This window comes from Nuphar pumila, chromosome 6 (assembly GCF_984573655.1).
Source record: "Nuphar pumila chromosome 6, dmNupPumi1.hap1.1, whole genome shotgun sequence".
NCBI lineage: Eukaryota > Viridiplantae > Streptophyta > Magnoliopsida > Nymphaeales > Nymphaeaceae > Nuphar > Nuphar pumila.
The window spans coordinates 105,733,484-105,746,583 of record NC_143254.1 but is presented as its reverse complement, the minus strand read 5'-3'; the positions used below and the strand labels follow the sequence as shown (position 1 = coordinate 105,746,583).

Sequence of the window (13,100 nt, the reverse complement as noted above, 5' to 3'; positions counted from 1 at the left end):
AGGCCTCCAAAACTTGGGCCATGTGATTATGTACTTGTTAAAGGTCGGTCTGGTCGCTTGGTTATTGAGAAATTTATGATGATCAAGGGTGAGAGATCTTAAGGTCAAGGCCGATATCCATGCCGTTGTAGGCGATCGGTGCATACATCCACAATTCATCAGAGCTCAGAAGCTGTTGAAAGAGAGAGAGAGAGAATAAAAGATAATCAGCAACATAGCTACCACAATACAAGAACCAATAAAAAAGAAACTAGATTTTACGTGCATGCAACATACACATTGAGGTTTAAATAAATCCACAACTGGAAAAACTGGAAAGAATATTGCACCACATCCCAACTAACAAATTAAAAAGAAACTCTCTCTCTCAGTTTTCTTTTTCTGTCTATTAGTACCTTGATTTGGAGTTGCAGGAACTTTACATATTGAACAGCTTCCTCTAGCATTGTGCTGATGTCCACCTGTCGTTGTTTCCATATGGAATGAAAATTAGAGGAAAGTTTAAAGATGAAATGTACTGAACTGCCTTATTTGTTGCTTATGCTACATTGCATGTGCAAGAAGACATCATAGTTTTTTTATTGGAAAAAAATCACAAAGAAACAAGGAGAAAGAGAAAAAAGAAGGAAAAACTATACAAGAAATTTTATTGCAGGAAATAAAACCTCTTGGGAGCCTTACTTTGGTGCCGTTTGGGACCAAGTTCTGCAATATCCGCAAGCGTTCATTGATCCTCTCTCTCCTTTTCTGCAAAAAAATCAAAGAGCCACTATTAAAATACCATCGATCTGTATAATGCTCTCTGCAACAAAATTGACATTATGATAAATCAGGTTTATCTTCTCCAAGATTCTTTAAGGAAAAACTAATCTTCTAAGTAGCTAGAATACAATTAGATTAATATTTTGGTCCAGCAAACTAACAGAACAAGACTGGTCAACATCATCACCATAATGTGTATTTGTTCTTGTTGTTGAGGCACATTATCTATGTACAATAACTATATAATCCTTTGGTTCTTCCGTTCCTTCCAAAGAAAACAAATGAGTACAGAAAGGTGAGCTCACCCTGGCATAAAGGCTTTGAGGATCAGTAGCAGACCCTCTTCCTGCTCTGGTTTTACCATTCAAGTTGAGGCAAACAGAGCTTGAAGTTGCTCCATTCTTCTCTTGGGATACAATTGAGTCATCCTCTGAGGTGTTACTGCTTGAGGATTGCAGGTTCAGACCAGCATTGTCTTCTGCTTCATCACTTTTAACTTTCTGGTTCTTCTTGAGTTGGGTGTTCTTCCCACCCCTCTGTGCCTGTCACCACATTGGATTTAGATCAATTAACAGAAACCATACACTGAAATTCTATGTAGAACAAGCGTAAAGTCAGTAGCCAATACTCACGTCATTCAAGCTGCGAGTTTTTTTCTTTGGATTGTCACAGGAACTGGGTGCCGAACCACTAGCACTATCATCCATTTGCTGTGGTTTTCTTTTGGGTACTAAATTTTGATCTGAAAGATGGATTGACTCAAATTGTTTTGTGGCACCCATCTCTCCGGGGTCATCACTACTAACCATGTCATTACCATATACTGCATCACCCCAATGATTCTGCTGTCCAGCAGGGAGAAATCTGCTGGCTCTTTGATCACTCCCCATGTAATAAATGGAGTGGTCCTTTAAACTATTTGAGTACATTTCATAATCTTGAGTAGGTGCACTCTGTGGTGGCCAGTAATACAGTGTCGAGTTAGCAGAGTCTGAACAAAAATACACACTGGAATCCAGGGATCCTTCACCTTCAACCATGTTTAAGGCTTCCGAATTATAAGGCCAGGATGACACGCTTTGATCGTTAGAAATGGAGTAGCTAGTGAGAAGTTGGGTCATCATCTCAGCCTCATCAGCTGACACAGGTTCAGAAATTGAGTACTCATGCTGAACTGAATTGGTGGTGCCATTTGAGCTCCACACGAGTTCAGACATTTTTGTTGCAGGCTCCATGTTATGTTTTGAATGGAGGTTTGGAACTAAGACTATTGGAATTGGTGAAGACTATTGAAGAGCTTGATGAGGAATGAGGAAATGAGGCATACTTATACCAATCATCAGCAAGCTCCACATAGAATGTTGTTGGTTGGGAAATTTGACTTCTTTTTTAAAAATAATAGCATTCTCTGAACTGAAGCTGTTTTGAATTGTCCATAGATGATCAAGTCCACTGTAGGGTCATCTCTCCGGACAACTAAGAAATGGGCCGATTGAGGGAATTGATTAAAAATGTCAGTAAAATAAATGACTAATTGGAATTCTTTTTCCTTTTTTAACCTTTAATACTCAAAGACAGGTAGGGGTCAGCCATAAATTTTCTGTAGTAATAAGATCAAAAGTCACTATTTAGAGGCCACTATCAGTTTATGGTCCCATTAAGGTTTATTATCCTTGAGGAACCACTCAAGACACCCCAAGTCTACAGAACCTGCTCATAACCAATATAAAGAATAAGGAACAGTTGTCAACTGTTCCAACCAAGCATAGCCATCAACAAAAGATATTGAGTGGGATTAGTGATTAAGATAGAAGAACATCGTGGAAATTAAGCTCCAAAGTCCAACCTTTCAAACTATCAGACAGAAATGACTTCATACACAAGTTATATCAAGAGTTATTTCATATATTAGGTTAAGATATTCCTTCAAGCCCGGTAAATCTGATCAAGCTCATAAGAGTAAGCATGTCCTTAAACATTGACCCAAGTTCGAAGTATCCGATTGAAATCAGGCATTTGCTGAAAAAACTATTGTAACTAATCATCCATACTGAGGCATGAATCACCACTTGAGACTGAGAGAAATCAAAGAAGCCTTGGCATAAAATGAATGAGGAAGTGATTCAACCAAACCCGTTGCTGTAAATTATGATAAAAACCATAGTACTTTAAGCTTAATATCAATTTATGCTACTGGTTTAAATCATTGGATTATAATCTGACATTAAAAATAGACCAGATATTGTGGCAACTAATCATCCCATTCCACGAACAAATCACAATTTAAAACCACTAATAGGAACCAAAGAATCTGTATGTAGTACCGGACAAATCAAAGCATCTGTAATTTCTGAATTGTAGTACAGGCCTCAAAGGAAGGTATATAATACCACCACCTTAAATAAAATGTTAAAATTCTCATTAGTAATGTTGAAACATTCTCAAAACAGCAATTCCAGATATGCGACACCATCATGGATTGCAAAGTGGTTACCTTAAACACTAGTAGCAGTTTATGTGCTGGAGGACCTATCCGTATAAATCATAAACTGCTACCTGAGTTTGAAACTAAGGGCAATAAGGAAGGATGTCTAAGCACAACTAGAGGTTAACAGAGGAACGACCAACAATAAAAATGAACTGCCGATGAAGTAATTTTAACCATGACAAGGTGTTAGATGAAATGATATTTACACGGAGCTTGATATTAGCAAATATATCAGAGCTTGATGTTAAACTAATTAAGGATGACCAAACCCCACGAATCGAGGTGCAAAAAAGAATCTGAAAATTTACTAAATGGGAAACTCAGAAGTGATCGATTAAAAATGTCAGAGTATTAGACAACAAGCTCTATTCTTAAAACTAACCATGGATCTGGATTCCGAGGCAATGACTGAGAAACTCGAGATGGCATAGAGGGAAAATTTCTGACTAGAGTGATTAAACAATGACAAAAGTGAAAAACATGGGACTTTTTATAAGGACATTGATAAGGGCCACGTTCTGGCAATTTAGAATTTTTGAGGACGTGGGGAGTCACTTGAATATCAAAATCAAAAGAATTTGGTAGGAGGGTGGTCCTATTGAAGAAGCAAAACGGCGTGCCGCAGACTGCCTCTTGTCCATGATCATTTGAAACCCAGCCCTTGTCCCTGGATTGGCATTAGTTATAACAAAAAATTTCCATTACGTCACACAAATACTATATGAGACATGAGAGAGAGAGAGAGTACAGGAAAAAAAAAACAATTTGCATAAACTTTAAAAAGAAAAGTTGCTTTGTCTTAAAAAGTGCACACTAGAAGTCTAAAACTAAGAACAACGACCTTTAACTGCCAGAAATGCAGAGAAGTCACAGAAGAAAAAAGGAACTCAAGCAAATGGAATATTAAAGGAAACTCTAAAAAACAACATTTACCGATGGAGAGAAACTTCAGTAAAGAATCCATTTTTGTTATTTTGGTACAAAGAACCCCAGAGAGAAACCAACTTCATATTTTTTCCAAATGAATCCCACTAGGGAGCCAAATTTTCTCAGAACAGAAAGAAAACCATAGCAAGTTCTGCAATCAATCCCCGAGAAATAAACAATTTCCACATACCCTGCAAAAACTGAGCACCATTTCTACATACTAGTTTCTAGTAAGAAGTAGTTGCAAAAAACCTCAAACGTGAAGCAAGAAGCAAGCATTTAACAAATACATTAGTGTTTGAAGCATATAGCAATTAGAAAGCATAGAAGGCTGCCTCAAACAATTCTCTAGACCATGTCTCATCCAGTAAAGTTCTTATTATGCTTTGTGTGGTTATCATATGTGCATTATTCTTTCTAACTTTTATTTCTTAAGGTTAGTGCCTTATACAATCCTCAATGTATGTCTACTAGCTACTTTTTAACATGTACTCGCATGTCATATATTTAAGGATAACAACTCATCATAGAGTCAGCTTATTAAATCACGACACTTATAATGTCTCTCCTAGGGTATAAGCGTAAAATTCTCAGAACAGATCCTATTTCAAAACTCTGAAACTCTGCACTCATTTTTCAAATCATACATCAATCTTTTACATGCAATAATGTCATGATTATTTCTACACATGATACATTCATAATTTAAATCATGTCATAAATCAAGAAACATGTAACTTGTATTATCATATTTAGGGATGGCAGTGGACTAGGGGATAACAGGTCCCCGCCCCGCCTCACCCCGTTTGGACCGGGGATGAAGGGCATGAAACGGGAATGAAGGGTGGGATGAAGGTTAAAATCTATCCCCGTGCGGGGATGGACTTACGCTTTCCCCCACCCCGTCCCTATCCCATTCCCCGCCTTGCCCTGGCCTGTCCTCAATCCTTCAAGGAATGATTATAAACCAAGGGGAAACAGGGTCTCGCCTCGCCCCCGTTTGGACCGGGGATGGAGGCAAGGGTGGAGGTTAAAATTTATCCCCGTGCAGAGATGGAGGTTTGGATTTTGAGACGAGACGGGGGTGGAGACCTTGTCCTCCACCCCTGCCTCGGTCCACTGTCATCCCTAATCATATTTAAGCATCATACTGAACATCAAGGTTATAGATTTCTAAGCATGCTAATTAAACAATTATTCTATTCAAAATAAAATAAAACTAGCATACTTAAAACACATGGAATCACATTAAAAGATGCCTAAACCAACTGGCATGTATTTTAATTAACTGAAGAAAAATTTACAGATGTTCACTTACTTTGAATACTTAAATTTCAACTCCATGTAAGTTCTAATATGAAATATACAAAATCTCGTATTATCATTTAAAGTCTTATCTTTATGAAAAATTATAAAAATACCCTTAGACTTTAATGTCAAACTTTGACTCTGTTCTTTCAGAGTTTGTCATTATATCCTCTGCTAATGGATTCTACTCGAAGAGAAGAACTCAAGGATCCAAAAATCTCTTGAATCTGATATTGGGGTGACAAGTTATGTCTCGTTTACTAATTGAGTATATCGAGGGCAAAATATTTTTTTTACTCTTCGACCATCTTAGGGTTCATATAATTTTTTTTTATTCATTTTGTCTTTACACAATCCTTAATTCGCATTTATTACAACTCAAATTTAGTTTAACTGGATCTTTCAATTGAATTCTAAATTCAGATTCACTCTTATTCCAAAGCAAATTATTTAAGTTTTCAACTATAAACCTGACTGGATCTTGAATTCAGTATGCCCAATCCAAACATTTTTCTAATAGTTTGGTACAAGTATGACATCAACGATGAAAAAGACTTAGATTTAGACTAAACCCAACTAGATCCAATTAGTTTTGGATCAACTTTATGTACACAAAATCTGGTCTGAGTTTGGATCCAAACCCATATCCGAGTCGTATTAGGAAAATTGAAGTCTTCACCTTCTCGATTTTCAACCCTCTCCATATACATGTCCATATCTGTTTGTATATATATATATTTTAAAACCTGACCGAGTCAGTCTGCCCTCAATATGGATCCCGTTCGGTTTGTTCAGATCGAGCTGATCTACCAAGAAAACAGACCTGACTCGTTTTATTCAGATCGAGATGGTGTAAGGAGAATACTCAGTCTCAACTCGGTTTGTCCAACTGCAAAGATATTTTTTTCCTTATGACTCAGTCTAAGCACACTCAGACCGAGTCATCCTAATCATTCGCTAACCCGACTCGGTCTGGTTTGTACCTAGACCGAGCAACACGACCGATTCAATTTGTCGTTAAGTGCAGACCGAGTTTGCATGATGCCTGGTCGACTCTGTCTCCCTCTATTTCACTGTGCAACTACCTCCGACAATCTCACGGTTGTCGATGATTGCTGCATGGGCAATCCCCGTTGTAGTTCACATGAACGCGATGGCACTGTTGTGTTCTGATTTTCTTTTAAAATCTCAGGCCGTTGGCACTAGCCGGTGGTGAGGGCAGAGGGGACTAACCGTTTTGTGTCTCCTCACCGCGAATGACGGGCGGTAGGGTTTGCCTCCTACCCCTGCCATTTTGGCCTTTATTTTTTCATCACCAGCAACCTGTCGATTGCCGGGTGTGTCCCTTCTGTGCCTCACCATTGCTATGAGCGACATGGATAGGGTCCTTCCTATCTCCTGTCCCTGGACCTCTGTAAATCGTTGGCAACTAGGCAGTTACCGACATCCTTTTTTTTTTTTGTTTAAGAAATGAAGAAAAGGAACTTACCAATAGTGGCATTCATCACTGCCACTGTGCCCCTCTCTCTCTCTTTCCTTTGTCGAGGGAGATGTCTCCCCCCTCCCTCTCTTCACTTTCCATTCATGGGAGATGGGCAACGTCTCCCTCCTACAATAAGCGCCCCAAGCGGGCGGCAAAAGAGACATAAAGCTACAGATAAAATCAAATTTGTGCTTAAATGCATCTTTAAGTTTTTTTTTCAAGAAAATATTAGTCATATAAGTATGTTATATTATAAAATCATAAACTTTAAGGGAAAAAATATAATGCTTGAAAGTGCATTTACACGTGAAGGAAGTTTAAGTTCATAGCGACAAAAGCAAGTTTTTGTCACTCGAAACAAGTTTCTCGTAAAGTTTCCAAAGCCTGAATATAAACGAATGAAGCTCGCAGTTTGATGCTTCTGCAGTTCAGCACTCCCCCACGTGAACCCACCCATTAATTTTCATATGAAACTCTTAATTTGAAAAAAAAAGATATTAAAATTTACAACTCTCCTCCCCCCTCAACCAACAAAAAAAAAAAACTCTTTTATTAGCAGTTTTTAACCATCCTCATCAAATTAAAAAAAGAAGAAGAAGAAATATTAACTTCCACATATCTTATACAGTGGTGGAGGAGAAGAATAACATTAAAAAATTCATATAAAGCCAATAAAGAATTGCCCGGAGGGGAGAGGTTCATCTGCTTCTCCAATGACCGCCAATTGCACGATCTCTCTGTGAGGGGTTGATAACTCCAAAAAAAAAACCCAACTTTTTTTTTTCTTTCAATTTGCGCTTTGCCGACACGCAGAGGCAGAGAGAGAGAGAGAGAGAGAGAGAGAGGTCTCCATCGATTCTCTTCCCCACAATTTTTTTTCGCACCTTGCCGGCCAGCACGACCTCTCTCTCTCTCTCTCTCTCTCTCTCTCTCTCTCTCTAAGCTTTATTTAATTGTTTAAAATAAATTAAAGTTTGAGCACTCCACACGTCTCTCTTAGACCAATAGAATTATGTTGGTAAAACCGTAAAAGATCCAAATGGCCCCACTTCCAAGAATATCTCCCAAAATGGGGAAGATCCAGTTTTTTTATCATTATGTTATAAATGGCTCAGGTCTGCGTGACATAAGACTGTGAACCTCTTTTTTTTCTTTTAAATTTTTTTTTTTAAAGCCCCGTCCTAGCCCAGCCCTGATTCTATATGAAATAGATTTTTATCCATTTTTTTAGCCCAGCCCTAGCCTAGCCCAGCCCTGACTGCAGCAAATAGTTTGATTTGTTCATATGAAATAGATTTTTATTAACAATTGCAGCCATTTTTTATTTTATCTCAAAAAAAAATTTTTTGGGGGGCGCAGCCCCCGAACCCCCGACTATCACACCAAATTTGCTACACCCCTGTTTGCCCCCCCCCTGACATGAATCCTAGCTACGCCACTGCGTATGCAGTTCATTCATGCGATGAACTGCATCCCAAATGCCATGGGTGGACTCTAGAGATGGATCTTGATGAGATGAATGGCATCTTTGCAAAATGAACAGCTGAAAAATAATTCAACATATAGTATTTGGGATGCTGTTTATCCCATGGATGAATGGCATCTTTCTCTCTCTTTCTTCTCCTTTCGTCTGAACAACAGTTTCTTCTAATCCAGCGGATCCTGGAGCTTGGCTTTGTTGTTTGTTGCTAGCTGTCTCTGTCTGTAGTTTCTTTTTCCTTTAGCTTTTGTTTTTCTATATTTTAGTTTTGTTTTCTATATTGTTTGGTTCATGGATTCAACATTTTGTTGATCTTCATGAGTGGTAATGTTGATCCTCTCTCTCTCTCTCTCTCTCTCTCTCTCTCTCTCTCTCTCTCTCTCTCATCGACAAGCCTGCCATTGTTAAAACCCTCAAGTTCTCTCTTACCCACCAAAGAGTATATCCAGCTCCGACCTTGTGGCAAGGGACACCTTTGGTAGGTTTTAACTTGATGACTTTCACAAGTGACCTCTATCATATGAGTAGAGTGTTTGTAGCTTGTAGGCATAACTGGCCCTATCCGTGCTATCCTAAGATGGAGGGTGATCAGGTGCTGCAGCACAATAAAAGTGTGCAATCACAATGCACCTGATCTTTTTTTAGGTTTTTAACCCATCCATTAGCCTCTATAGGGTATTCGAAAGTCTTGGCTCACCATTGACCAAGTACTGATGGCGAGGAAACATGGGACCATTTGATTATATGTTTGGGGAAAGTGACCCATATCGTGAACTCCAAAGTATATGTTGAACTGAGATAATGGTCCATGACATTCTGTGTTTGCATTAAGTTCTGACTTTAGTTTCTGTCCGGGACAGATAGAAAGTAACCAAGCGAAAGTGACCCAAGATCATGAACTTCAAAATTTTCATTGGGCTGAGTTGTGGGCTACAACATACTTCGTCTGCATCCACTTAGACTTGGCTTCTGTTCGTGGTAGATGGAAAGTAACCAACTTCATTTTTTCTAATTGAAAGTGGCCAACTTCATGAACTATTAAGGTTATTGAAGATGTTAGAGGAAAAAAGTTTTGATTTTTTGAATTTGGTTCAGTGGACCCTTATTATAAAAAAGACAAAATTTGGTCTTCTTGAGGTATTATATGGTTTTGTGTTGCTTTAGACAAAATAAATGCACTTTTTTTCTTTTCATATGCTTACTGGACATTGAAGTTTGGGTCTGCTCAAGCAATAGAAAGATTGGGATTTTTTTTTTTGAGATAAGGGCAATGAAATTAAAGAAAGTTTGGGATATGGTACTAGACTTTTATCTTAAATAAAAAACACAGTTCTTTTGGTGCCTATATTTCTTGGGAGACCCACATGACTCCCCAATGATGCCCCTTGATCTAGAAGTAGGACTGCCAGATGAACCGAGCAGCTCATAACTCAGCTCGTGATTGGTTCATATAGCTAGCGAGCGTAGTCATGAATATCTCGTTTGGCTTAAACGAGGTGAGCCTGAACATAAAATGTTCGGCTCCGCTGGGCTTGGCTCGAGAGAGTTCATGTGTGTGTAAAGAAGAATGCATAAAATACTTACACAAAGAGGAGAATGCATGAAATATATATACATAAAATATGAATTATTAACTGTAATATATGAAATATATATTTTAAGTCTATTATATAAAAAACATATATATTCTATGTATAAATAACATATAATATTTTTATACAAGCCAGCTTGCGTGTGTTCGGCTCATCTCATTCAGGGACAAGCTCGAGGTCGGCTCAGCTAAACATGAACACGAATTGAGCCATGATTCCAATTCACTAGTAAATGAGCCGAACCTGAACATGCTCTGTTTCATTTGGCTCGTTTACTAGCCCTATCTAGAAGGTATTAAAAAATACCAACTAAGATTAGATAGGTGCACCCACGTCTAGTAGACATGATATGAAGACCAGGAATGCAATTAAACATGTGTGTGTGCTTTTTTTATGGATCAAGATTATTTTTTTTCGCTGGATCCATGTTTGATTAAAATGTTACCTATTAGGGATGGTTTCTTTCAAAAACTATGGGTGTCCAAGAACAATTTTGGACCTAGGGATTTGCAGTAGTACAATAGGTAGGTCCAGCCCTATGAAAAATTTGACTGAAATTTAAATAGCCGAGAGTTTATTGGACTATTTCCAGCTATTTTTAGTTTCCCAAGGGTTTGGTGGACCAAAAGTGAGTGGCTCACTTATTTTATGTCAAAAGATTTGAATTTTGTCTATTTTTTTTTTGGAGGTGAGAGGCAGAGAAGAATGTATTTTTAATAAGAGAAGGTAAAAAAGTCTTTACTTTTAAATAAGCAAAGAAAAGAAAAGAAAAGTCAATAACCTTCTCTCGACCAAGTTGTTATCATGAAATGAAAAGTCAAGTTTTGTCAAATTGCAGTTTCATTTTTGCAATTAACCTCAATTATTAAAGGTATTTTTGGATGATACTAAATACAACAAATTTGCTGCAAATGCAAGTTTCCTTGAGTAAATTGTGAATAAACATATCATGTATTCTCTTGTGGGGCAACCAAGTGCTCAAATTAACTGATTCAAAAAAAATAAAAAGAGAAAAAGGTCTATCAAGATAGATGCACCTAAAACATGATGTTCTGCATGAAGACAATTTGATAGGAAGTGTCATTTAACATAATTTTCTCTGCATGTTCTGCTACTAAACTTATTGACCAAGGGTTAACTTCAAGTCAGATGATTATATCATTTTGTGTCTAGTTGCTGAACCATGGGTTCTACTTTGTTGAAATCCAAGGTTTTGTTGGTCCATGACCAATTCAGTTTCAGTCAAAACCTGAATGGTACTAAACTTTTTCTTGTGCTGCTTTAATGATGTTTTATGATTCAATGGTAGAAGCAAAAATGAATATGCCCCTAATTTGATTGATTTTCCTGCTTCATTTGTAATTTATGGCTCAACATTATAAAGTTGTTAAACAGCTTCAAGAGCCCAGCAAAAGTCAAGATGAAGAGAAAACATTGGGCTCTGCATATTGTGATTTGTCTCATATAGGATTTGCTTACAGTTCAATGTCCACTTGTTTTGCTTCTTGGTGATATCATCTTCATTTAGAAAGCAAAATGAGACTACATTGTCTTAATCACTATCTCCCAAAGCATCCCCGAGCCATTTAAAAAATATAATTGCATGCCTTTTTCACTTAATCACTAAAAACCATCTTTTAATCAAATTAATTTAACATGAATTCTTCATTTTTAGTGTAATATTTAACCATGAAATCACCTGTTGATTGCTATTGTTGAGCTAAAAACATATTTAACCATGAAAATTGTTTAAACTGATACATGTTTTCTACTAGTTAAAGAATAGAGATCACATATATAGGTTTAGATTTACCGAAAAACACATGTTGGTATGTTTTTAAAAAGGGTCTGAAACATTGTGGAAGATACACATTACCTTCTCTCTCTTTATATATATATATATATATATATATATATATATATATAGAGAGAGAGAGAGAGAGAGAGAATATGAGAACTACAATTATGGCAATTTACAACACTTTTTTTGCAAATCCAACCATGTGGATGTGCGTGGCATGGTGAATTTGCTAGGAATCAACCATTGGATCATGTATTTTTTATGAAAAAGTGTGATTTTTTAATGCTTTAATATTTATGAAAATTATGAGCCTTAGAAAAATCTCATTTATGCATCAAAATTGCATGATTCAAGAGCGGGTTCTTATAAAACCAAGCATGTAGATCACATCCATACAGTAGGATTCTAGAAAAAAGAACAAAAAAATCATGAAAATCACAATTCACACATTAGTTTTCATATTTTCAGTTCTCATATTATAGTGACTATATATATATATATATATATATATATGAAAAGCACATCTCCTACTCAAATTTATAATAGCATCTTAACCATTGGATTCCACAGGTGACAAAGGCCAAATTAGACTACTACGTGCATTACTAAAAATTTAGGATTAATAGCAAGAGGCCGAATTGGATTTTTTGGAAATGTGGTTTTACTAAAGCTACTCATGGTCCAAGATCCGGTTCAGGAAACCCGGTTATGATTTGGTGGAAAATGACTTGGCTCGACTTGGATATCCCATCTTCCTCTTTAATAATATGGCCAATTCTAGGATTGAAACATAACAATTAATTAAAAGAAAATGTCACATCCTAAATAATTGGCCATTATCTTCAGTCATGATGTAGGGATTGATCAATAGGGCATGGTGAAACTTTCATGCAGAGCACCAACTTAATTAATTGAACTAGCTAAACTTGAAGTCCAAAACATTGTGCTATGCAAGCGGAAAAGAGGAGGTCCAATTTTCTAGAAATGGACAATGATAATCGGTGCAAATAGTATATCCCTTCATCCCATTTGCCATTTTTGTGATGATCAAGGGTTCAATGCTGGAATAGGATTTGGGAGTTGCTCCAAATTTATTTGCCATAGTTGCTTGATTTTCCAACTCTACTAATGTCTGACTTTTTTTCCTTTTTGTCTTTTTTGTTTTGTTTTGGTCAGTAATCCACTGAGGTCGAGCCTTTTTTGGCCCCACCTTGGCCTTACAGCTACTTCAAACCTGTCACGGGTTTGACCCAGGAGGA

At 37.1% G+C, this 13,100-nt stretch overlaps 1 protein-coding gene across 1 annotated transcript; it reads right to left on the bottom strand.

Annotated features, from left to right (window-relative positions):
* Nucleotides 1–82: 82 nt before the first annotated feature.
* On the bottom strand, nucleotides 83–1,979 carry LOC149835547 (uncharacterized). Its single transcript, XM_090009613.1, has 5 exons — nucleotides 1,569–1,979; nucleotides 1,068–1,304; nucleotides 682–747; nucleotides 396–461; nucleotides 83–172 (listed from the first exon to the last, which is right to left on the bottom strand). Exons 1-5 carry the CDS (start codon nucleotides 1,977–1,979, stop codon nucleotides 83–85), a joined length of 870 nt encoding a protein of 289 aa, XP_089865739.1.
* Nucleotides 1,980–13,100: the final 11,121 nt, after the last annotated feature.